This window comes from Hemiscyllium ocellatum, unplaced genomic scaffold (assembly GCF_020745735.1).
Source record: "Hemiscyllium ocellatum isolate sHemOce1 unplaced genomic scaffold, sHemOce1.pat.X.cur. scaffold_2310_pat_ctg1, whole genome shotgun sequence".
In the NCBI taxonomy this organism is placed as follows: Eukaryota; Metazoa; Chordata; class Chondrichthyes; order Orectolobiformes; family Hemiscylliidae; genus Hemiscyllium; species Hemiscyllium ocellatum.
The window spans coordinates 5,001-30,814 of NW_026868047.1; the positions used below are offsets into that span (position 1 = coordinate 5,001).

General features: G+C 57.4%; 1 protein-coding gene across 2 annotated transcripts in view; it reads left to right on the forward strand.

Moving 5' to 3' along the window:
- LOC132811698 (voltage-dependent L-type calcium channel subunit alpha-1D-like) overlaps positions 1 to 25,814 on the forward strand; it is a 55,914-nt gene that overhangs the window by 4,985 nt on the left and 25,115 nt on the right. Inside the window, exons 3-10 of one of the 2 annotated variants that reach the window (XM_060822835.1) lie at positions 3,994 to 4,140; positions 6,612 to 6,813; positions 10,890 to 11,048; positions 11,450 to 11,560; positions 12,319 to 12,402; positions 14,538 to 14,666; positions 20,853 to 20,918; positions 23,624 to 23,715. In XM_060822835.1, the coding sequence (XP_060678818.1) occupies positions 3,994 to 4,140; positions 6,612 to 6,813; positions 10,890 to 11,048; positions 11,450 to 11,560; positions 12,319 to 12,402; positions 14,538 to 14,666; positions 20,853 to 20,918; positions 23,624 to 23,715 (990 nt within the window). The remainder of the gene's footprint in view (positions 1 to 3,993; positions 4,141 to 6,611; positions 6,814 to 10,889; positions 11,049 to 11,449; positions 11,561 to 12,318; positions 12,403 to 14,537; positions 14,667 to 20,852; positions 20,919 to 23,623; positions 23,716 to 25,814) is intronic. The other variant, XM_060822833.1, reaches the window with a different exon arrangement.

Here is a 25,814-nt window from a genome sequence, read left to right on the forward strand (position 1 = left end):
ACCCTCCCACATCCCCCACTCCCTCAGCACTGACCCTCCCACATCCCCCACTCACTCAGCACTGACCCTCCCACAGCACCCACTCCCTCAGCACTGACCCTCCCACAGCGCCCACTCCCTCAGCACTGACCCTCCCACATCCCCCACTCCCTCAGCACTGACCCCCCCACAGCGCCCACTCCCTCAGCACTGACCCTCCCACAGCACCCGCTCCCTCAGCACTGACCCTCCCACATCCCCACTCCCTCAGCACTGACCCTCCCACATCCCCCACTCCCTCAGCACTGACCCTCCCACATCCCCCACTCCCTCAGCACTGGCCCTCCCACAGCACCCGCTCCCTCAGCACTGACCCTCCCACATCTCCCACTCCCCCAGCACTGACCCTCCCACAGCACCCGCTCCCTCAGCGCTGACCCTCCCACATCCACCACTCCCTCAGCACTGACCCTCCCACAGCGCCCACTCCCTCAGCACAGACCCTCCCACAGCACCCGCTCCCTCAGCACTGACCCTCCCACAGCGCCCACTCCCTCAGCACTGACCCTCCCACATCCCCCACTCCCTCAGCACTGACCCTCTCACATCCCCCACTCCCTCAGCACTGACCCTCCCTCAGCGCTGACCCTCCCACAGCACCCACTCCCTCAGCACTGACCCTCCCACATCCCCCACTCCCTCAGCACTGACCCTCCCACAGCGCCCGCTCCCTCAGCACTGACCCTCCCACAGCACCCGCTCCCTCAGCACTGACCCTCCCACAGCACCCGCTCCCTCAGCACTGACCCTCCCACAGCACCCACTCCCTCAGCACTGACCCTCCCACATCCCCCACTCCCTCAGCAGTAACATCCTCTAACCTCCAACGGGTACAGGCCCCACCCTCACCTCATGAGACTGTCCCTCCATCCCTGAGATCGGTCGAGGGAACCTTCCCTGCACTATCTCCGATATCCGGTCTGTGTCTGCTTGGATACGGGGCCCTGAAACTTCGCAGTGTTACAGCTGTGCTCTGACCTGGGTCTGGGATGTATTTAGCAATCCCGACCTTTCTTCCCTATTCCCTTTGGATTAAAGGATAATGTTCCATTGGCCCACCCCTATTCCCTGCTGAACGTGGGCACTAACTTTTGGTGAGTCATTGCTGACCTAATCCCTCGGTCTCTCAGCTTTCTGCAGTCTTTCCCTGTTTAAATAAAACGCATAACCCCCACACCTCCTGACACGGAGCTCAATATCGTATCTACATCCCCCCAGCGCCGCACTCACTGAATCTGTCAACCATCCTCTGCAGACCCTGAGCATTATCTAACCAATTGCCTTTTCACGGACTTCTGTGGAGAGTGGGAGTGAACTGGATGGGTTTTGGGGTCCATTGGGATAGTGTGGAGCGGGAGTGAACGGGAAGGGGTTTGGGGTCCATTGGGATGGTGTAGAGTGGGAGTGAACGGGATGGGATTTGGGTCCATTGGGACGGTGTAGAGCGGGAGTGAACGGGAAGGGGTTTGGGGTCCATTGGGACGGTGTAGAACGGGAGTGAACGGGAAAGTGTTTGGGTCCATTGGGACGGTGTAGAGCGGGAGGGAACAGGGAAGGGGTTTGGGGTCCATTGGGACGGTGTAGAGTGGGAGGGAACGGGAAGCGGTTTGGGTCCATTGGGACGGTGTAGAGCGGGAGTGAATGGGAAGGGGTTTGGGGTCCAATGGGACGGTGTAGAGCGGGAGTGAAGGGGGCAGGGGTTTGGGGTCCATTGGGACGGTGTAGAGTGGGAGTGAACGGGGAAGGGGTTTGGGTCCATTGGGACGGTGTAGAGTGGGAGGGAACGGGAAGGGGTTTGGGTCCATTGGGACGGTGTAGAGCGGGAGTGAACGGGAAGGGGTTTGGGTCCATTGGGACGGTGTAGAGTGGGAGGGAACGGGAAGGGGTTTGGGTCCATTGGGACGGTGTAGAGCGGGAGTGAATGGGAAGGGGTTTGGGTCCATTGGGACGGTGTAGAGTGGGAGTGAATGGGGAATGGGTTTGGGTCCATCGGGACGGTGTAGAGCGGGAGTGAACGGGAAGGGGTTTGGGGTCCATCGGGACGGTATAGAGCGGGAGTGAACAGGAAGGGGTTTGGGTCCATTGGGACGGTGTAGAGTGGGAGGGAACGGGAAGGGGTTTGGGGTCCATTGGGACGGTGTAGAGCGGGAGTGAACGGGAAGGGGTTTGGGTCCATTGGGACGGTGTAGAGTGGGAGTGAACGGGAAGGGATTTGGGTCCATTGGGACGGTGTAGAGCGGGAGTGCAAGGGAAGGGGTTTGGGGTCCATCGGGACAGTGTAGAGCGGGAGTGAATGGGGAAGGGGTTTGGGTCCATTGGGACAGTGTAGAGCGGGAGTGAATGGGGAAGGGGTTTGGGTCCATTGGGACGGTGTAGAGCGGGAGTGAACGGGGAAGGGGTTTGAGTCCATTGGGATGGTGTAGAGCGGGAGTGAACGGGGAAGGGGTTTGGGTCCATTGGGACGGTGAAGAGTGAGAGTGAACGGGAAGGGGTTTGGGTCCACTGGGACGGTGTAGAGCGGGAGTGAACGGGGAAGGGGTTTGGGTCCATTGGGACGGTGTAGAGCGGGAGTGAACGGGAAGGGGTTTGGGGTCCATTGGGACGGTGTAGAGCGGGAGTGAACGGGAAGCGGTTTGGGTCCAATGGGACGGTGTAGAGCGGGAGTGAACAGGAAGGGGTTTGGGGTCCATTGGGACGGTGTAGAGTGGGAGTGAATGGGAAGGGGTTTGGGTCCATTGGGACGGTGTAGAGCGGGAGTGAACGGGAAGGGGTTTGGGGTCCATTGGGACGGTGTAGAGCGGGAGTGAACGGGAAGGGGTTTGGGGTCCATCGGGACAGTGTAGAGTGGGAGTGAACGGGATGGGGTTTGGGGTCCATTGGGACGGTGTAGAGTGGGAGTGAACGGGAAGGGGTTTGGGTCCATTGGGACAGTGCAGAGTGGGAGTGAACAGGAAGGGGTTTGGGGTCCATTGGGACGGTGTAGAGTGGGAGTGAATGGGAAGGGGTTTGGGGTCCATTGGGACGGTGTAGAGTGGGAGTGAACGGGAAGGGGTTTGGGTCCATTGGGACAGTGCAGAGTGGGAGTGAACAGGAAGGGGTTTGGGGTCCATTGGGACGGTGTAGAGTGGGAGTGAACGGGAAGGGGTTTGGGGTCCATTGGGACGGTGTAGAGCGGGAGGGAACGGGAAGGGGTTTGGGTCCATTGGGATGGTGTAGAGTGGGAGTGAACGGGAAGGGGTTTGGGTCCATTGGGACGGTGTAGAGCGGGAGGGAACGGGAAGGGGTTTGGGTCCATTGGGACGGTGTAGAGTGGGAGTGAATGGGGAAGGGGTTTGGGTCCATTGGGACGGTGTGGAGCGGGAGTGATTGGGGAAGGGGTTTGGGTCCATTGGGACGGTGTAGAGCGGGAGTGATTGGGGAAGGGGTTTGGGTCCATTGGGACGGTGTAGAGCGGGAGGGATTTTCATACAGAAGAAGTGGGCCACACCCAACATTTATTGCCCATCCCTAATTGCCTGGGGCTGGGGAAGGGTGCAATTAAGAGTCAATGCCATTGCTATATGGGTCTGGAGTCACGTGTAGGTCTGACCAAGATAGATGGCGTCTTCCTTCTGTGATGGACATGAGTGAACCGGATGGGTTTTCCCAACAATCACTGGACCCTCCATTCCAGATTCCTTTCCAATGATCTCCAATTCCACCATCTGGCCAGAGCAGGATTCGAACCCGCTTTCCCTGAGCGTTTCCCGGATCTCTGGATTAACAGTTCGCTCCCCATCTGAGGTGGTCACGCTCCCGCTCGCTCCACAGTGCGTCAGAGAATCCCCGAGGTCTCAGCCCCATTCCCGTTCCGGTCGAAGCGTTCCTAACCCCGGCGTTCCGCAGTCTTGCGCCGTTTCTCCAGCCGGTGGGGGGAGCTGCAGCTGTTACCGAGGGGGGTCTCTGCTCTTTCAGGGGGACCTTCATTGTGTTCAAGGACGGTGATGTGACCCAGCCCAAGGTCCACCAGCGAGTCTGGCACAACAATGACTTCACCTTCGATAATGTCCTGGCCGGGATGATGGCTCTGTTCACCGTCTCCACCTTCGAAGGGTGGCCAGCGTAGGGCTCCTCTCTCTCTCTCACACTCTCTCGCTGTCTCTGTGTGTCTCTCTCTCTCTGTCTGTTTATCTCTCTGTGTGTCTCTCTTTCTCTGTGTGTCTCTCTCTCTCTTGGTTTCTGTGTCTCTCTCTCTGTATCTCTCTCTCTCGGTTTCTGTGTCTCTCTGTCTGTCTCTGTGTCTCTCTGTCTCTCTCTCTCTGGTCTCTCTCTCTGTGTCTCTCTCTCTCTTGGTTTCTGTGTCTCTCTGTCTCTTTCTCTGTGTGTCTCTCTCTCTGTGTCTCTGTCTCTGCATCTCTGTCTCTGTGTCTCTCTGTCTCTCTCTGTCTGTGTCTCTCTGTCTCTGTGGCTCTCTCTCTGTCTCTGGCTCTCTCTCTCGGTCTCTGTGTCTCTCTGTCTCTGTGTCTCTCTGTCTGTGTCTCTCTGAGTCTCTCTGTCTCTGCATCTCTGTCTCTGTGTCTGTCTGTCTATGTCTGTGTCTCTATGTCTGTCTGTGTCTCTCTGTCTCTGTTTGTCTCTGTGTCTCTCTGCCTCTGTGTCTGTGTCTCTCTGTCTGTGTCTGTGTCTCTCTGTCTGTCTCTCTGTCCCTGTGTCTCTCTCTGTGTCTCTGTGTCTCTTCTCTCTGTGTATCTCTGTGTCCCTCTGTTTGTGTCTCTCTCTGTCTCTGTCTCTCTGTCTCTGTGTCTGTCTCTGTGTCTCTCTGTCTCTGTCTGTGCCTCTGTCTCTGTCTGTGTCTCTCTGTGCCTGTCTGTGTCTGTGTCTCTCTGTCTCTGTGTTTCTCTGTCTGTCTCTCTGTGTGTCTCTCTCTGTCTCTCTGTGTGTGTCTCTATGTTTGTGTCTCTCTGTCTGTCTCTCTGTGCCTCTCTGTCTCTCTGTCTGTGTCTCTGTTTCTGTCTGTGTCTCTCTGTGTCTGTCTGTGTCTCTGTGTCTGTGTCTCTCTGTCTCTGTGTCTGTCTCTGTGTCTCTCTGTCTGTGTCTCTCTGTCTCTCTGTGTCTGTGTCTCTGTGTCTCTCTGTGTCTGTGTCTCTGTGTCTCTCTGTCTGTGTTTCTCCCTGTCTGTATCTGTGTCTCTCTGTCTGTGTCTCTCTGTGTGTCCCTTTGTGTCTCTGTGTCTCTCTGTGTCTCTCTGTCTGTGTCTCTCTGTCTGTGTCTGTGTCTTTCTGTCTCTCTGTTTCTGTGTCTCTCTGTCTCTCTGTGTCTCTGTGTCCCTCTGCCTGTGTCTCTGTGTCTCTGTCTGTGTGTCTCTGTCTCTGTGTCTCTCTGTGTCTCTCTGTCTGTGTCTCTCTGTCTCTGTGTCTGTCTGTGTGAGTGTCTGTGTCTGTGTGAGTGTGTGTGTGTGTCCGAGCGTGTGTGTCTCTGTCTCTGACTCTGTGTCTGTCTGTGTGAGTGTGTACGTGTGTATGTGTGTGTGTCTCTCTCTGTGTGAGTGTGTGTGTGTGTGTCTCTGTGTCTGTCTGTGTGAGTGTGTATGTGTCTCTATGTCTGTCTGTGTGGGTCTGTGTGTGGGTCCGAGTGTGTGTGTCTGTGTCTCTGACTCTGTGTCTGTGTGGGGGTGTGTGTGTGTGTGTGTCTGTGTCTGTCTGTGTGAGTGAGTGTGTGTGAGTGTGTGTGTACGTATGTGTGTGTCTGTGTGTGTGTCTCTGTCTGTGTGTCTGTCTGTCTGTGTGTGTGTCTGTCTGTGTCTGTCTGTGTGTGTGTGTGTTCGAATGTGTGCGTCTATGTCTCTGTCCCTGTGTCTGTCTGTGTGAGTGTGTACGTGTGTGTGTGTGTGTCTGTGTGTGCGTGAGTGTGTGAGTTTGTGTGTGTGTCTGTGTGTTTGTGTGTCTGAATGTGTGTGCATGAGTGTATGTTTGTGTGAGTATGTTTGTGAGTGTGTGTCTGTGTGTGCGTTAGTGTGTGTTTGTCTGTGTGTGAGTGTCTGTATCTGTGTGTGTGTCCGCGTGTGTGTCTGTGAATGTGTGTTTGTATCTGTGTGTTTGTATGTGTGTGTGTGTGTCTGTGTGTGTGTATGTCTGTGTGTCTGTGTTTGTGTGCATGAATATGTGTGTCTGTGTCTGTGTGTGCGTGTGTGTGTGTGTGTGAGAGTGTGTTTGTGTGAATGTGTGTGTGTGAGAGTATATGTGTGATAGAGTGAGAGTGTGTGTGTGAGTGTGTGTGAGGGTGTGAGAATTTGTGTGTGTGTGTGAGTGTACGTGTAGGAATATGTATGTGTGTGTGTCTGTGAATGTGTCTGTTTCTGTCCATATGTCTGTGTGTGTGTGTGAGTGAGTGTGTCTGTGTGTGAGTGTGTGTGTGTCTGCGTGTGCATGAGTGTGTGTGTTTGTATGTGTGTATGCGTGTGTGTGAGTGAGTGTGTGTGTGAGTGTGTGTATGAGTGTGTGTGTGAGTGTGTGTCTCTGCGTGTGTGAGTGTGTGTGTCAGTGTGTGTGAGTGTGAGTGTGTGTCTGGATTGTGACTGTCTGACCCGTGGACAGGCTCCTGTACAAAGCGATCGATGCCAACGCTGAGGACAAGGGGCCGATCTATAACTACAGGCTGGAGATCTCGGCTTTCTTCATCGTCTACATCATCATCATCGCCTTCTTCATGATGAACATCTTCGTGGGCTTTGTCATCATCACCTTCCGGGAGCAGGGCGAGAAGGAGTACCAGGACTGTGAGCTGGACAAGAACCAGGTACCTCGGCCCCTGACCCAGGCAGCTGGCTCAACACCACTCACAAAGAGGGCCACAGACTGCTGTGGCAGCACCGCCGCTGGCTGCGGTTTCCGTGGCTTAGTCCAGCCGTTTCCCCTCTCACAGCCCACAGTGAAGAACACAGCCTGTGCTCTCTCTGCCTGCAGTTACTGTGCTCTCTCTCTGCGGTTACTGTGCTCTCTCTGCCTGCGGTTACTGTGCTCTCTCCCTGCGGTTACTGTGCTCTCTCCCTGCGGTTACTGTGCTCTCTCTCTGCAGTTGCTGTGCTCTCTCCCTGCAGTTACTGTGCTCTCTCCCTGCGGTTACTGTGCTCTCTCCCTGCAGTTACTGTACTCTCTCCCTGCAGTTACTGTGCTCTCCCTCTGCAGTTACTGTGCTCTCTCCCTGCAGTTACTGTGCTCTCTCTCTGCAGTTACTGTGCTCTCTCCCTGCGGTTACTGTGCTCTCTCTCTGCGGTTACTGTGCTCTCTCCCTGCGGTTACTGTGCTCCCTCGCTGCAGTTACTGTGCTCTCTCCCTGCGGTTACTGTGCTCTCTCCCTGCGGTTACTGTGCTCTCTCCCTGCAGTTACTGTGCTCTCCCTGCGGTTACTGTGCTCTCTCCCTGCAGTCACTGTGCTCTCTCCCTGCAGTTGCTGTGTTCTCTCCCTGCAGTTACTGTGCTCTCTCCCAGCGGTTACTGTGCTCTCTCCCTGCAGTTACTGTGCTCTCTCCCTGCGGTTACTGTGCTCTCTCCCTGCAGTTACTGTACTCTCTCCCTGCAGTTACTGTGCTCTCTCCCTGCGGTTACTGTGCACTCTCCCTGCAGTTACTGTGCTCTCTCCCTGCGGTTACTGTGCTCTCTCCCTGCGGTTACTGTGCTCTCTCCCTGCAGTTACTATGCTCTCTCCCTGCAGTTACTGTGCTCTCTCCCTGCAGTTGCTGTGCTCTCTCCCTGCAGTTACTGTGCTCTCTCCCTGCAGTTGCTGATCTCTCTCCCTGCGGTTACTGTGCTCTCTCCCTGCAGTTACTGTGCTCTCTCCCTGCAGTTACTGTGCTCTCTCCCTGCGGTTACTGTGCTCTCTCTCTGCAGTTACTGTGCTCTCTGCCTGCAGTTACTGTGCTCTCTCCCTGCAGTTACTGTGCTCTCTCTCTGCGGTTACTGTGCTCTCTCACTGCGGTTACTGTGCTCTCTCCCTGCAGTTCCTGTACTCTCTCCCTGCAGTTACTGTGCTCTCTCCCTGCAGTTACTGCGCTCTCTCCCTGCAGTTCCTGTGCTCTCTCCCTGCGGTTACTATGCTCTCACCCTGCAGTTACTGTGCTCTCTCCCTGCAGTTACTGTGCTCTCTCCCTGCGGTTACTGTGCTCTCTCCCTGCGGTTACTGTGCTCTCTGCCTGCAGTTACTGTGCTCTCTCCTAGAGGTTACTGTGCTCTCTCACTGCGGTTACTGTGCTCTCTCCCTGCAGTTACTGTGCTCTCTCCCTGCGGTTACTGTGCTCTCTCCATGCAATTACTGTGCTCTCTCCATGCAATTACTGTGCTCTCTCCCTGCGGTTACTGTGCTCTCTCCCTGCAGTTACTGTGCTGTCTCCCTGCGGTTACTGTGCTCTCTCCCTGCAGTTACTGTGCTCTCTCCCTGCAGTTACTGTGCTCTCTCCCTGCAGTTACTGTGCTGTCTCCCTGCAGTTACTGTGCTCTCTCCCTGCGGTTACTGTGCTCTCTCCCTGCAGTCACTGTGCTCTCTCCCTGCAGTTACTGTGCTGTCTCCCTGCAGTTACTGTGCTGTCTCCCTGCAGTTATTGTGCTGTCTCCCTGCAGTTACTGTGCTCTCTCCCTGCAGTTACTGTGCTCTCTCCCTGCAGTTACTGTGCTGTCTCCCTGCAGTTACTGTGCTCTCTCCCTGCAGTTACTGTGCTGTCTCCCTGCAGTTATTGTGCTGTCTCCCTGCGGTTACTGTGCTCTCTCCCTGCAGTTACTGTGCTCTCTCCCTGCGGTTACTGTGCTCTCTCCCTGCAGTTACTGTGCTCTCTCCCTGCGGTTACTGTGCTCTCTCCCTGCAGTTACTGTACTCTCTCCCTGCAGTTACTGTGCTCTCTTCCTGCTGTTACTGTGCTCTCTCCCTGCGGTTACTGTGCTCTCTCCCTGCGGTTACAGTACTCTCACCCTGCAGTTACTGTGTTCTCTCCCTGCGGTAACTGTGCTCTCTCCCTGCAGTTACTGTACTCTCTCCCTGCAGTTACTGTGCTCTCTGCCTGCGGTTACTGTGCTCTCTCCCTGCAGTTACTGTGCTCTCTCTCTGCGGTTACTGTGCTCTCTCCCTGCGGTTACTGTGCTCTCACCCTGCGGTTACTGTGCTCTCTCCCTGCAGTTACTGTACTCTCTCCCTGCAGTTACTGTGCTCTCTTCCTGCAGTTACTGTGCTCTCTCCCTGCGGTTACTGTGCTCTCTCCCTGCGGTTACTGTGCTCTCTCCCTGCAGTTACTGTACTCTCTCCCTGCAGTTACTGTACTCTCTCCCTGCAGTTACTGTGCTCTCTTCCTGCAGTTACTGTGCTCTCACCCTGCAGTTACTGTGCTCTCCCCCTGCAGTTACTGTACTCTCACCCTGCGGTTACTGTGTTCTCTCACTGCAGTTACTGAGGTCTCTCCCTGCAGTTACTGTGCTCTCTCCCTGCAGTTACTGTGCTCTCTCCCTGCAGTTACTGTGCCCTCTCCCTGCAGTTACTGTGCTCTCTCCCTGCAGTTACTGTGCTCTCTCCCTGCGGTTACTGTGCTCTCTCTCTGCGGTTATTGTGCTCTCTCCCTGCAGTTACTGTGCTCTCTCCCTGCAGTTACTGTGCTCTCTCCCTGTGGGTACAGTGATGTGTTCCCCTTAACCTTTGCCAGCATGGTGGCACAGTGGTTAGCACTGCTGCCTCACAGCGCCAGGGACCCGGGTTCAATTCCCGCCTCAGGCGACTGTCTGGGTGGAGTTTGCACGTTCTCCCCGTGTCTGCGTGGGTTTCCTCCGGGTGCTCCAGTTTCCTCCCACAGTCCGAAGATATACAGGTTAGGGTGGGATTGGCCGTGCTAAATTGTACATAGTGTGAGGTGAAGGGGTCAATGGAGGGGAATGGGTCTGAGTGGGTTGCGCTTCGGAGGGTCGGTGTGGACTTGTGGGGCCGAAGGGCCTGGTTCCACACTGTAAGTAATCTAAAGAGGGACTGGGCAACGTGGGGAACCTGGCACACTCACACTCACACACACACAAACTCTCACACACAGACACACATAAACACACACACACTCAGGCACCCACTCACTCATTCACACACACCCTCACTTGCTCACACTCACTCATATACACACTCACTCACACACAGACATCGGGTGAATCTGTGTTGAATGTGTCAGTAACTGACTGCCACCCGCTCTCTCACTCTGTCTCTCTCTCTCTCCCCCCTCTCTCTCCCTCTCTCTCTCTCTCTCTCCCTCTCTCTCTCTGTCTCTCTTTCCCCCCTCCTTCTCTGTCTGTCTGTCTGTCTCTCTGTCTCTCCCCTCTCCCTCCCTATCTCTCTCTCTGTCTCCTTCTCTCTCTCTCTCCCCTCTCTCTCTGTCTCTCTCTCTGTCTCTCTCTCTCCCCCCTCTCTCTCTCCCCCGCCTCTCTCTCCCCCCTCTCTCTTCCTCCTCTCTCTCTCTGTCTCTCTCTCTCCCTCTCTCTGTCTCTCTCTCTCCCTCTCTCCCCCCCACTCTCTCCCCCCCCTCTCCCCCCCCCTCTCTCTCTCCCCTCTCTCTCTCCCCCCTCTCTCTTCCTCCTCTCTCTCTCTCTCTGTCTCTCTCTCTCTCCCCCTCTCTTTCTCCCTCCTCTCTCTCTCCCTCCCTCTCTGTCTCTCTCTCCCTCTCTCCCCCCCACTCTCTCCCCCTCTCTTTCTCCCCCACCTCTCTCCCCCCACTCTCTGTCTCTCTCTCTCTCTCTCCCTCCCCCCTCTCTCTCTGTCTCTCTTTCCTCCCCCCCTTCTCTCTCTCTCTCTCTCTCTCTCTGTCTCCCCCCCTCTCCCCCCCATCTCTCGGTCCGTTCCCTCGCGCCCTCCCGGTCCAGAGGCAGTGTGTGGAGTACGCCATGAAAGCGCAGCCTTTGCGGTTATACATCCCGCGGAACAGTTACCAGCACAAGGTCTGGTTCATGGTCAACAGCACCGGCTTCGAATACATCATGTTTGTGCTGATCCTGCTCAACACCATCACCCTGGCCATGCAGGTAACCCAGGGGCCGGGCCGACCCCCGGGAGGGCAGCGTTCGGCTAGGCCTGGGGCTCCCGGTACCTGCTGAGGGAGGGTGCAGGCGCTAGCCGAACGCACCTGGGCACCGACTCAGGGCTGTCCCTGTGGTGTGGGGTGGGACACCCAGCAGGGGTAGAAACGGCGGACGGAGAACACGCCACACTGAGCCCACTGCTGAGGCCATTCAGCCCCTCACCCTCCTCCTGTACACAGAGACGGGAGGCAATTCAGCCCCACCCTGCTCCTATACAGAGGAATGGGAGTCCATTCAGCACATCCCTCCTCCTATTCCGGGGAATGGCGGCTAGGCCCGAAAGCCTGTCGGAGTACTCCAGCAGCAGCAGTGAGGGTGACGCTGGGCTGCCCTTGCCTCTGCAGCACCACGGACAGTCAGATCCCTTCAATTTCGCCATGGACCTGCTCAACATGGTCTTCACCGGACTCTTCACCATCGAGATGTTGCTCAAGATCATCGCCTTCAAACCCAGGGTAGGCCTCTGCCCGCCCCCACTTCACCCATCCCCCGTCCCCCTCCTCCTCCAGCCCCCTACACTCCCTCCCTATCTCCGTCCCCTCCTCAGCCCCTACACCCCCTCCCTATCTCCGTCCCCTCCTCCAGCCCCTACACCCCCTCCCTATCTCCGTCCCCTCCTCCAGCCCCGACACCCCCTCCCTATCTCCGTCCCCTCCTCCAGCCCCTACACCCCCCTCCCTATCTCCGTCCCCTCCTCCAGCCCCTACACTCCCTCCCTATCTCCGTCCCCTCCTCCCTCCCCCTACACCCCCTCCCTATCTCCGTCCCCTCCTCAAGGCCCTGTACCCCCTCCCTATCCCCGTCCCCTCCTAAACCCCCTCCCTATCTCCGTCCCCTCCTCCAGCCCCCTACACCCCCTCCCTATCTCCGTCCCCTCCTCCAGCCCCCTACACCCCCTCCCTATTATTCTCTGCAATATTCTAAAGGTAGAATACTCTGATATTCATTGGAAAAAGCATAAAAACGTGTCTCTGAGTCTGATTTTCTCTCTCTGTCCCGATCGATCATTCCTTCTCTCTCTCTCTCTCCTTTTCCTGCTCCCACACTCTCTGTCCCTCTCTCTCTCTCTCTCTCTCTCTGTCCCTCTCGCTCTCCCTCCTTTTCCTGCTCCCACTCTCTCTGTCCCTCTCTCTCTCTCTCTCTCTCTCTCTATCTCACTCTCTCCCTCCTGCCGCCCCCTCGCTCCCTCCCTCCCTGATCTCCGTGCTAACAGCATTATTTCTCTGATGCCTGGAACACATTCGATGCCCTCATCGTTGTTGGCAGTCTGGTGGACATTGCCGTGACAGAGATTAACGTGAGTATTGCCAACTGATCCGAGAGATAGCGGGTGTGAGTGTCAGCTCCCTCCCACTCACACACACCCCATCACCATCCCCGAACCCCTCGATTAGATTCCAGTCTGTAACTCCCTCCCGGGTATCTGTTATTCTGTACATAAACCACCCCGAACCCCTCGATTAGATTCCAGTCTGTAACTCCCTCCCGGGTATCTGTTATTCTGTACATAAACCACCCCGAACCCCTCGATTAGATTCCAGTCTGTAATTCCCTCCCGGGGTATCTGTTATTCTGTATGGAACCCACCCGATATCTATGATGAGGTGACAACTTAACAATTTATTTTCTCTTTGATGCTCCATGTTGTAAATTTTATCATCATCATCATCATCATCATCATCTCCTCCTCAATCCTCCTGGAACCTTCCATCCATAACTGTTCCATCATAACCAGAATGGTGGGCATCTTGGTGAGGTATTGGTCCATTTCATTATTTTCATGAGCGCTGATCCTCCCACAGCACCCGCTCCCTCAGCACTGACCGTCCCACAGCACCCACTCCCTCAGCACTGACCGTCCCACAGCACCCACTCCCTCAGCACTGACCGTCCCACAGCACCCACTCCCTCAGCACTGACCCTCCCACAGCGCCCACTCCCTCAGCACTGACCCTCTCACAGCGCCCGCTCCCTCAGCACTGACCCTCCCACAGCACCCACTCCCTCAGCACTGACCCTCCCACAGCACCCGCTCCCTCAGCACGGACCCTCCCACAGCACCCGCTCCCTCAGCACTGACCCTCCCACAGCACCCGCTCCCTCAGCACTGACCCTCCCACAGCACCCGCTCCCTCAGCACTGACCGTCCCACAGCGCCCGCTCCCTCAGCACTGACCCTCCCACAGCACCCGCTCCCTCAGCACTGACCCTCCCACAGCACCCGCTCCCTCAGCACTGATCCTCCCACAGCACCCACTCCCTCAGCACTGACCCTCCCACAGCACCCGCTCCCTCAGCATTGACCCTTCAACAGCACCCACTCCCTTAGCACTGACCCTCCCACAGCACTGACCCTCCCACAGCACCCGCTCCCTCAGCACTGACCCTCCCTCAGCACTGACCCTCCCACAGCACCCGCTCCCTCAGCACTGACCCTCCCACAGCACCCACTCCCTCAGCACTGACCCTCCCACAGCACCCGCTCCCTCAGCACTGACCCTCCCACAGCACCCGCTCCCTCAGCACTGACCGTCCCACAGCGCCCGCTCCCTCAGCACTGACCCTCCCACAGCACCCACTCCCTCAGCACTGACCCTCCCACAGCACCCGCTCCCTCAGCACTGACCCTCCCACAGCACCCGCTCCCTCAGCATTGACCCTTCAACAGCACCCACTCCCTTAGCACTGACCCTCCCACAGCACTGACCCTCCCACAGCACCCGCTCCCTCAGCACTGACCCTCCCACAGCGCCCGCTCCCTCAGCACGGACCCTCCCACAGCACCCGCTCCCTCAGCACTGACCCTCCCACAGCACCCGCTCCCTCAGCACTGACCCTCCCACAGCACCCACTCCCTCAGCACTGACCCTCCCACAGCACCCGCTCCCTCAGCATTGACCCTTCAACAGCACCCACTCCCTTAGCACTGACCCTCCCACAGCACTGACCCTCCCACAGCACCCGCTCCCTCAGCACTGACCCTCCCACAGCGCCCGCTCCCTCAGCACTGACCCTCCCACAGCACCCGCTCCCTCAGCACTGACCCTCCCACAGCACCCGCTCGGTCAGCATTGACCCTCCCACAGCGCCCGCTCCCTCAGCACTGACCCTCCCACAGCACCCGCTCCCTCAGCACTGACCCTCCCACAGCACCCACTCCCTCAGCACTGACCCTCCCACAGCACCCACTCCCTCAGCACTGACCCTCCCACAGCGCCCGCTCCCCCAGCACTGACCCTCCCACAGCACCCACTCCCTCAGCACTGACCCTCCCACAGCGCCCGCTCCCTCAGCACTGACCCTCCCACAGCGCCCGCTCCCTCAGCACTGACCCTCCCACAGCACCCTGGGCCTGTCCGGTCTGGCTAATTGACAGTGACTGTGTTCTCCTCCCAAACGCTGCGGTAACTTCCTGCCGGTTCCCTTTTCCAGAGTTCCGAAGACAGTTCTCGGATTTCCATCACATTTTTCCGACTATTCCGAGTAATGCGGCTGGTGAAACTTCTCAGCAAAGGGGAAGGAATCCGGACTCTCTTATGGACTTTCATCAAGTCTTTCCAGGTCTATGTCTAACCCCCTGTCCCTGGGAGTGGGGGACGGTGTAGAGGGAGCTTTACTCTGTATCTAACCCCCTGTCCCTGGGAGTGGGGAACGGTGTAGAGGGAGCTTTACTCTGTATCTAACCCCCTGTCCCTGGGAGTGGGAGGACAGTGTAGAGGGAGCTTTACCCTGTATCTAACCCCCTGTCCCTGGGAGTGGGGGATGGTGTAGAGAGAGCTTTACTCTGTATCTAACCCCTGTCCCTGGGAGTGGGGGACTGTGTAGAGGGAGCTTTACTCTATATCTAACCCTCTGTCCCTGGGAGTGGGGGATGGTGTAGAGGGCGCTTTACTCTGTATCTAACCCCCTGTCCCTGGGAGTGGGGGACAGTGTAGAGGGAGCTTTACTCTGTATCTAACCCCCTGTCCCTGAGAGTGGGGGACGGTGTAGAGGGAGCTTTACTCTGTATCTAACCCCCTGTCCCTGGGAGTGGGGGACGGTGTAGAGGGAGCTTTACTCTGTATCTAACCCCCTGTCCCTGGGAGTGGGGAACGGTGTAGAGGGAGCTTTACTCTGTATCTAACCCCCTGTCCCTGGGAGTGGGAGGACAGTGTAGAGGGAGCTTTACCCTGTATCTAACCCCCTGTCCCTGGGAGTGGGGGACGGTGTAGAGGGAGCTTTACTCTGTATCTAACCCCCTGTCCCTGGGAGTGGGGGACTGTGTAGAGGGAGCTTTACTCTATATCTAACCCCCTGTCCCTGGGAGTGGGGGATGGTGTAGAGGGCGCTTTACTCTGTATCTAACCCCCTGTCCCTGGGAGTGGGGGACAGTGTAGAGGGAGCTTTACTCTGTATCTAACCCCCTGTCCCTGGGAGTGGGGGACGGTGTAGAGGGAGCTTTACTCTGTATCTAACCCTCTTCCTTCGTAGAGTTTGATCGTGGGGACAGTGTAGAGGGAGCTGCCTGAAATTCAGACGACCAGCACCAATGGGGGTTAGGAGGTGCTGAATGGCCACCACTCACATCTGACTGCACCTCAACACCCCCGTTTCCCCCCACCAACGATTCTAAGTTGCTCCCCGTCACGTCCCCAATTGGAATCCAGCCCGTCTCTCTCGCACAAGAGCTAAAGATTGTCCGCATTTTGTGAAAGTCGTCGGTTTACTCCTTCTGTTCCGTCAGGAATGGTCAACAAACTCAGGCCTGGCCTCAGGCCTAGTCTGGAGAAAGTATTTTTCGAAATAAGTTTAGCTACGGGCCCCATTAAATCTCTCAAAGAGAAAAAAAATAAGGGTGTCATGGAGGGAGGTGAAGACCGGGAGGACCGATCTCTGAATCTCCTGTCCCCATTTCACGGTGAAGACCATTGTCAGGCCTCTCTGACTGTCTCCTGGTCCTCTGCTCTAGTTTGCAAAAGGCACAGGGTGGCTTATAAGTTGTCAGTTGAACCCCTCCTGCCCCCGCGGTTTTTTCTTAAGGGGAGGAGTGAAGAAGACAAAATCTTCAGATGTTACTTTACTCGCGGGAATCTCCTCGTTTTGGAGTTCCCAAAGGACTCTGCTTACATCATCCATGCCCACAAGCTCCCCCCGAGACGAGAGCCAATCATGTCGCTGTTGGCAGGCAGAAATCCATTGGCGTCTCCCAATCCTTGAGCCAATCAGTTCCTTGCTTTCAGGATTGGGTCACAGGGTCATATCGCGTGGACACAGACTCTTCGGCCCACCCCGTCCGTTCTGACGCAGATATCCTAACCTAACCCAGTCCCCCCGTTCCCCAGCACTTGGCCCCATTTCCCCCTAAATCCTTCCTATCCATGCCCCCCCCCCATCCTTTTAAATGTTGTCATTGTACCAGCCCCCACCACTTCCTCTGGCAGCTCGTTCCACACACGCACCACCCTCTGGGGGAAAAAGTTGCCCCTCGGGTCCCTTTCCCCCCTCTCACCTTAAACCTACCCCCCTCTAGTTCTGGGCTCCCCCACCCCAGGGGGAAAAGACCTTGTCTATTTACCCTATCCATGTCCCCCCCCTCATGATTTTATAAACCTCTAGATCTGGACTCCCCCACCCCAGGGGGGAAAAGACCTTGTCTATTTACCCTATCCACGCCCTGTCATGATTTTATAAACCTCTATAAGGTCACCCCTCCCCCCTTAAGGGAAAACTGTCCCAGTCTCTCCTTATAGCTCAAAACTCTCCATCCCCGGCAACGTCCTGGTAAATCCCTTCCCGAACCCTCTCTGGGTGAATAATGTCCTCCCTGTAATGGTGTGACCGGAACCGGACACACTGCTCCAGACGGAGCCTCACCAATGTCCTCTATAACCCCCAAAGTGACGTCCCCCCCCCCCAGCTCCTACACTCAAAGCTCTGAGCGATGGAGGCAAGCGCCTTCTTACCCGCCCTGTCTCCCCGTGATGCCAACTTCAAAGAGTGACGTCCCAGAATCCCCTAGGGCTCCCTGTTCTCCAACACGACCCCAAGACCCTGTCTGTAATCTTATAAGTCCTGTCCCTTATCTGATTTTGTGCTTAAACCCCTCTCCTGTCTCTCCCCGGCCCACTGACCCACACCCGCTACAGGAACACCGCAGTTTCCCCCCTCCCCCAAAACGTGCAGACGAACTGGAGTCGAAGGGATAGACTTGTGATCGTGACAAGGAGCTGATTGGTGGGCTGGTGGGGGGGGTGGTTGGGCTAGTTAGCCACAAGGGTTTCCGCCTGCCAACAGCCGCGTGATTGGCTGTCGGGTTACTGAGCTGAACATGTGTTGCTGGAAAAGCGCAGCAGGTCAGGCAGCATCCAAGGAGCAGGAGAGTCGACGTTTTGGGCATAAGCCCTTCATCAGGAATGAGGAGGGTGTGTCCAGCAGGCTAAGATAAAAGGTAGGGAGGAGGGACTTGGGGGAGGGGCGATAGAAATGCGATAGGTGGAAGGAGGTCAAGGTGAGGGTGATAGGCCGGAGTGGGGTGGGGGGCGGAGAGGTCAGGAAGGAGATTGCAGGTTAGGAGGGAGGTGCTGAGTTCGAGGGTTGGGATTGAGACAAGGTGGGGGGAGGGGAAATGAGGAAACTGAAGAAATCCGAGTTCATCCCTTGTGGTTGGAGGGTTCCCAGGCGGAAGATGAGGCGCTCCTCCTCCAGCCGTCGTGTTGCTATGGTCTGGTGATGGAGGAGTCCAAGGACCTGCATGTCCCACCAACCCAACCTCCACTCCCGACACCTTCCCCTGCAACCGCAGGAAATGCGAAACTTGCGCCCACACCTCCTCCCTCACTTCCCTCCAAGGCCCCAAGGGATCCTTCCATATCCGCCACAAGTTCACCCGTACCTCCACACACATCATCTACTGCATCCGCTGCACCCGATGTGGCCTCCTCTATATTGGGGAGACGGGCCGCTGACTTGCGGAACGTTTCAGGGAACACCTCTGGGCCGCCCGGACCAACCAATCCAACCACCCCGTGGCTCAACACTTCAACTCCCCCTCCCACTCCACCAAGGACATGCAGGTCCTTGGACTCCTCCACCGGCAGAACATAGCGACACGACGGCTGGAGGAAGAGCGCCTCATCTTCCGCCTGGGAACCCTCCAACCACAAGGGATGAACTCAGATTTCCCCAGTTTCCTCATTTCCCCTCCCCCCACCTTATCTCAGTCCCAACCCTCAAACTCAGCACCGCCCTCCCAACCTGCAATCCTCTTCCTGACCTCTCCGCCCCCACCCCACTCCTGCCTATCACCCTCATCTCGACCTCCTTCCACCTATCGCATTTCCATCGCCCCTCCCCCAAGTCCCTCCTCCCTACCTTTTATCTTAGCCTGCCTGGCACCCTCTCCTCATTCCTGAAGAAGGGAATGTTGATTCTCCTGCTCCTTGGACGCTGCCTGACCTGCTGCGCTTTTCCAGCCACACATTTTCAGCTCCGATCTCCAGCATCTGCAGACCTCACTTTCTCCTGTCGGGTAACTGAACAGCTTTTTGAGGGTGGGGGAGGGGGGGGGGCGGCGGGTGGCACTCGCACTCTCAATCTCTCTCTCTCTAAATCTCTCTCTCATTCTCACTCTCTATCAATCTCTTCCTCTCTCACTCTCTCTCAATCTCTCTCTTATTCTCTCTTCCTCTCTCAGTCTCCTCTCTTCCCTTCTCTTAATCTCCCACTCTCTCTCCATCTCTCCCCTTCTGTCAATCTCTTTTTCTCTCTCTCTCATTCTCTTCCCTTTCTCTCATTCTCTTTCTCCCCCTGAATCTATCTCTCATTCTATCTCTCATTCTGTCTCCCTCTCTCTCAATCTCTCTCTCGTTTTCTCTCTCTCCCTCTCTCTCTTTTATTCTCTCTCTCCCTAAATCTCTCATTCTCTCTCAATCTCTCTCTCCCTCAATCTCCCTCTCCCTCAATCTCTGTCTCCCCCTCCCTAAATCTCTCTCTCTGCTCTCAATCTCTCTCTCTCCCCCTAAATCTCTCTCTTACGCTAAATTTCTCTCATTCTCTCCCTCTCATTCTCTGTCTCTCTCAATCTCTCTCTCTCCTGAAATCTCTCTCCCTCTCTCAATTTCTCTCTCCCTCCCTGAATCTCTCTCTCATTCTCTCTCTCTCTCAATCTCTGTCTCATTCTCTCTCTCCCCATAAATCTCTCTCACTCTGTATCTCCATCTCTCTCTCTGTCCTAACTCTCTCTTTCAATCTCTCTGTCTCTCTCCTAATTTCTCTCCCTCTCTCAATCTCCCTCACATCTGATAAACCAGGAATCTTCTGTGAACAATAGGCAGTGTCTGGAAAAGGATGACGCTGTCTCAAGGCTCAGGTGAATCCGAGAATTTTGGCACGCGTTTAGAGTTTTGAGAATCCCCTCGGACCCACAAGGGTTTGATTCCCAGATTGCCACGCAGATGTAACAGATGGCACTCACTGATGCCAGCCAGTCTGCAGCTCATTCCCTGATGCCAGCCAGTCTGCAGCTCATTTCCTGCCCTCTCTGTTCGTGTCTGGAGTGGGCAGGTCAGCTGTTGAGTGGGAGAGCAGGGCAGAGGGGCCAAATGGCCTCCTGTTGACCCCAGGTTCTCATGTACTGACCAGAGGCTTGGCAGGGTAACTCCACGTCTCTCTCTCTCTCTCTCTCTCCATCACACACTCTGTCTCTCTCACTCACAATCACACTCTCTCAATCTTGTTTTCTCTCTTTCTCTCTCTCTCTCATTCCCTCTCTCTCTCTCATTCTCTCTTTCCCACACACGCACACACAATCTCTCTCTGAATCTCTCTCACCATCTCCATCTCTCTCTCTCTCTGACAAACTGCCTTCCAATCTCTCGATCTCTCCCTCTCAAAATCTCCATCTCCCTCAAGCTCTCTCTACCCATCACTGTCTGTGTGTGTGTGTGTCTCTCTCAATCTCTTTCTCACAATCACTGCTTCTCAATCTTGTTTTAACTCTCTCTCTCTCTCATTCCCTCCCTCACTCAGTCTCTCTTTCTGAATCCCACGCTCTCCCTGAATCACACTCTCTCTGTCACTTGCACTCTCAATCTCTCCCTCTCCCTAAATCTCTCTTTCAATCTCTCTCTCTCTCTCTGTCTCTCCCTGAAACCCTCTCTCTTTCTCTATCGTCCTCTCTTTCAATCTCTCATTCACTCTCTCTCTCAATTCCTCTCCTTCCTTGAATCATTTTTTCTCTGTCAGTCTCTCCCTCAATCTCTCTCTCTTCCTCAATCTCTCCCTCTCTCTCACTATCGCTCTCTCTCTGCATCAATCTCTCTCACTGTATCTCTCTCTCCCTCATAATCTCTCACACTATCGCGCTCTCTCTCCCTCTCAATCTCACTATCGCGCTCTCTCGTACTCAATCTTGCACACTCTCTCTCCATCAGTCTCTCTCACTATCTCTCACTCCCTCATGCTCTCTCTCTATCTCTCTCACCATCTCTCTCTCTCTCCCCCTCCATCTCGGTCCCTCTCTCCCTCTACCTCTCTCACTCTCTCCCTCCCTCTATCTCACTCCCTCTTTCCCTCTATCTCTCTCACCATCTCTCTCTGTCTCTCTCACTTTCCCCCCCTCTCTCCCTCTATCTATCTCCCATACCTCTCTGACTCTCTCTCATCACCTCTCTCACACTCTCCCTCTATTTCTCTCACTATCTCTCTCCCACCCTCAATCACTCCCTCACTCACAAGCTCTCTCTCTCTCTCTCTCTCTCCGTTTCCCAGGCCCTACCCTATGTTGCCCTCCTGATCGCAATGATTTTCTTCATCTATGCAGTCATCGGAATGCAGGTTAGTGACCGAGGGAGGGTCAGTGCTGAGGGAGTGGGTGCTGTGGGAGGGTCAGTGCTGAGGGAGTGGGTGCTGTGGGAGGGTCAGTGCTGAGGGAGTGGGCGCTGTGGGAGGGTCAGTGCTAAGGGAGTGGGTGCTGTGGGAGGGTCAGTGCTAAGGGAGTGGGCGCTGTGGGAGGGTCAGTGCTGAGGGAGTGGGCGCTGTGGGAGGGTCAGTGCTGAGGGAGGGTCAGTGCTGAGGGAGTGAGTGCTGTGGGAGGGTCAGTGCTGAGGGAGTGGGTGCTGTGGGAGGGTCAGTGCTGAGGGAGTGAGTGCTGTGGGTGGGTCAGTGCTGAGGGAGCGGGTGATGTGGGAGGGTCAGTGCTGAGGGAGTGGGCGCTGTGGGAGGGTCAGTGCTGAGGGAGGGTCAGTGCTGAGGGAGCGGGTGCTGTGGGAGGGTCAGTGCTGAGGGAGGGTCAGTGCTGAGGGAGTGGGCGCTGTGGGAGGGTCAGTGCTGAGGGAGTGGGGGCTGTGGGAGGGTCAGTACTGAGGGAGTGGGCGCTGTGGGAGGGTCAGTACTGAGGGAGCGGGCGTTGTGGGAGGGTCAGTGCTGAAGGAGCGGGCGCTGTGGGAGGGTCAGTGCTGAAGGAGCGGGTGCTGTGGGAGGGTCAGTGCTGAGACAGCGGGCGCTGTGGGAGGGTCAGCGCTGAGGGAGCGGGCGCTGTGGGAGGGTCAGTGCTGAGGGAGCGGGTGCTGTGGGAGGGTCAGTGCTGATGGAGTGGGCGCTGAGGGAGGGTCAGCGCTGAGGGTGTGGGCGCTGTGGGAGGGTCAGTGCTGAGGGAGTGGGCGCTGTGGGAGGGTCAGTACTGAGGGAGCGGGCGCTGTGGGAGGGTCAGTACTGAGGGAGCGGGCGCTGTGGGAGGATCAGTGCTGAGGGAGCGGGTGCTGTAGGAGGGTCAGTGCTGAGGGAGCGGGTGCTGTGGGAGGGTCAGTGCTGAGGGAGCGGGTGCTGTGGGAGGGTCAGTACTGAGGGAGTGGGCGCTGTGGGAGGGTCAGTGCTGAGGGAGGGTCAGTGCTGAGGGAGTGGGTGCTGTGGGAGGGTCAGTGCTGAGGGAGTGGGTGCTGTGGGAGGGTCAGTGCTGTGGGAGGGTCAGTGCTGAGGGAGTGGAGACTGTGGGAGGGTCAGTGCTGAGGGAGCGAGTGCTGTGGGAGGGTCAGTGCTGAGGGAGTGGGGGCTGTGGGAGGGTCAGTACTGAGGGAGTGGGTGCTGTGGGAGGGTCAGTACTGAGGGAGTGTGCGCTGTGGGAGGGTCAGTGCTGAGGGAGTGAGTGCTGTGGGTGGGTCAGTGCTGAGGGAGCGGGTGCTGTGGGAGGGTCAGTGCTGAGGGAGCGGGCGCTGTGGGAGGGTCAGTGCTGAGGGAGCGGGCGCTGTGGGAGGGTCAGTGCTGAGGGAGCGGGTGCTGTGGGAGGGTCAGTGCTGAGGGAGCGGGTGCTGTGGGAGGGTCAGTGCTGAGGGAGCGGGTGCTGTGGGAGGGTCAGTGCTGAGGGAGTGGGTGCTGTGGGAGGGTCAGTACTGAGGGAGTGGGCGCTGTGGGAGGGTCAGTGCTGAGGGAGGGTCAGTGCTGAGGGAGTGGGTGCTGTGGGAGGGTCAGTGCTGAGGGAGCGGGTGCTGTGGGAGGGTCAGTGCTGAGGGAGTGGGTGCTGTGGGAGGGTCAGTGCTGAGGGAGCGGGTGCCGTGGGAGGGTCACTGCTGAGGGAGTGGGTGCTGTGGGAGGGTCAGTGCTGAGGGAGCGTGTGCTGTGGGAGGGTCAGTGCTGAGGGAGTGGGTGCTGTGGGAGGGTCAGTGCTGAGGGAGTGGGTGCTGTGGGAGGGTCAGTACTGAGGGAGTGGGCGCTGTGGGAGGGTCAGTGCTGAGGGAGTGTGCGCTGTGGGAGGGTCAGTGCTGAGGGAGCGGGTGCTGTGGGAGGGTCAGTGCTGAGGGAGTGGGCGCTGTGGGAGGGTCAGTGCTGAGGGAGGGTCAGTGCTGAGGGAGTGGGTGCTGTGGGAGGGTCAGTGCTGAGGGAGCGGGTGCTGTGGGAGGGTCAGTGCTGAGGGAGTGGGTGCTGTGGGAGGGTCAGTGCTGAGGGAGCGGGTGCTGTGGGAGGGTCACTGCTGAGGGAGCGGGTGCTGTGGGAGGGTCAGTGCTGAGGGAGCGGGTGCTGTGGGAGGGTCAGTGCTGAGGGAGTGGGTGCTGTGGGAGGGTCAGTGCTGAGGGAGCGTGTGCTGTGGGAGGGTCACTGCTGAGGGAATGGGTGCTGTGGGAGGGTCAGTGCTGAGGGAGTGGGTGCTGTGGGAGGGTCAGTACTGAGGGAGTGGGCGCTGTGGGAGGGTCAGTGCTGAGGGAGCGGGTGCTGTAGGAGGGTCAGTGCTGAGGGAGTGGGCGCTGTGGGAGGGTCAGTGCTGAGGGAGCGGGTGCTGTGGGAGGGTCAGTGCTGAGGGAGCGGGTGCTGTGGGAGGGTCAGTGCTGAGGGAGCGGGCGCTGTGGGAGGGTCAGTGCTGAGGGAGCGGGTGCTGTGGGAGGGTCAGTGCTGAGGGAGTGGGTGCTGTGGGAGGGTCAGTGCTGAGGGATCGGGTGCTGTGGGAGGGTCAGTGCTGAGGGAGCGGGTGCTGTAGGAGGGTCAGCGCCGGGGGGGTCGGGTTTGCATCCAGCCCTCTAGGACACTGACCTCAGTTTCCCGTTTACCCCCAGACCTTTGGGAAGATCGCGATGCAGGACAACACAGAGATCAACATGAACAATAACTTCCAAACCTTCCCACAGGCCATTCTCCTACTGTTCCGGTAATTGGGCCAACTTTCGGGGGTGTTATGGGAGGTGTAGGGGCTCTGAGAGGGTCAGTGCTGAGGGAGTGGGCGCTGTGGGAGGGTCAGTGCTGAGGGAGTGGGTGCTGTGGGAGTGTCAGAGCTGAGGGTGTGGGCGCTGTGGGAGGGTCAGTACTGACGGAGCGGGCGCTGTGGGAGGGTCAGCGCTGAGGGAGCGGGCGCTGTGGGAGGGTCAGTACTGACGGACCGGGCGCTGTGGGAGGGTCAGCGCTGAGGGAGTGGGCGCTGTGGGAGGGTCAGTGCTGAGGGAGCGGGTGCTGTGGGAGGGTCAGCGCTGAGGGAGCAGGCGCTGTGGGAGGGTCAGTACTGAGGGAGTGGGTGGTGTGGGAGGGTCAGCGCTGAGGGAGCGGGTGCTGTGGGAGGGTCAGTGCTGAGGGAGTGGGTGCTGTGGGAGGGTCAGCGCTGAGGGAGTGGGCGCGGTGGGAGTGTCAGCGCTGAGGGAGTGGGCGCTGTGGGAGGGTCAGCGCTGAGGGAGTGGGTGCTGTGGGAGGGTCAGCGCTGAGGGAGCGGGTGCTGTGGGAGGGTCAGCGCTGAGGGATGCTGTGTGGGGCCGGTGTAGGAGACAATTGTGTTGTGATGGGGCCGAGGAACGAGGTTAAAAATTTCACCAAGTCAGCACGGTTTCATCCCGGGGGGAGTTCAAGCCTGACAAATCTGCCCGGTTCCTTTGAGTAGGGAAGGAATAGGTTAGACCAAGGGGAGCCGATGGATGTCATCCGCCTGGACGTCAAGTAGGCCTCTGCCAAGGTGTTGCCCAGGAGGCTGCTGGGTAAGATAAGGGCCCGTGGTGTCAGAGACAAGGTGCTGGGATGTTACAGAAGCCGAGCTATCTGGCAGGAAGCAGGGAACGGGGATGACACAATTCTTCTCAAGATGGCTGCCGGTGACGTGGGGTGTCCCTCAACGCTGGGAACCGCAACGTTATACACGAACGAGGGCGGTCTGCAGACGATACAAGGATAGGCCGAGGGACAGATAGCACTGGGGGAGGCTGTGGAAGGATTCGGATGGGTTAGGAGAGCGGTCAAGGAAGCGAGAGATGGCGGGACAACTGGGGGGGTGGAGGGAAGCCTGAGGGAAAAGAGAGGGGTACGGACTATTTTCCAAACGGGGAGAAAATTCAGAAGTGCGGAGGGGTTTGGGAGCTCGAGTCCAGGTCACCTCGCTGGCTGGGTCAGGAAGGTCAATGCAACGATGGCTTTTATTTGGGGAGGACTTGGATCTGAAAGCAGGGCCTTACTCCTGAGGCTCTGGTCAGACCACGTTCGGAGTATCGCGCCCCACGTCTCAGGAAGGACGGACTAGGCCCCTGGAGCCGGTCTGGAGGAAATTCTCCTGGGGAACGGTCCCAGGAATGAAAGGGTTAACCCACGAGGAACGTTCGAGGGCTCTGGCTCTGAGTTTAGACGGAATGGAGGGGGGGGAGGCGGAATCTGATTGAACCGTACAGAATACTGAATGGCCTGGACCGAGGGGATGTTGGGAGGATGTTCCCCACTGGGGAGAGAGAGACTGGGACCCGAGGGCACCGCCTCAGGGTAAAGGGAATGGAGATAAGGAGGAACGTCTTCAGCCGGAGAGTGGGGGATCGAAGGGGGGAGGGGGAGGCCAGGGCATTGAGTGTATTCAAGACGCAGATCGAGAGGTTCAAGGGTTACGGGGAGTAACCAGTCAGCCATGACTGAATGACGGCACAGACTCAGTGGGCCGAATGGCCTGATTACTGCTGCCTGGGTTGGGTGGGGTGGGGTGGGTAGTGGCGGGGTGCGGGTTCGGACCCAGAATTCCTTGCAGGAAGGACGCTGTGTCACGGGAACGGCCTCGCCGACCCCACCCGGTGGCGGGAGGCCGGAACTACAGCGTGACGCGTTGACATGGACTTCCCCCACTGGCGGCTGGGGGAGGTGGGATTCCATCTGCTAACTCCCCCCCCCCACAACCCCCTCCGACCTCATGGGAGGAGGCATGGAGGCCCCCACCTAGTGTCCGGAGGCTGGCATTGCAGCCTGACGTGTTGACATGGAGGTTTCTTCATCGTGGAGGGCGTTAACTTTGGA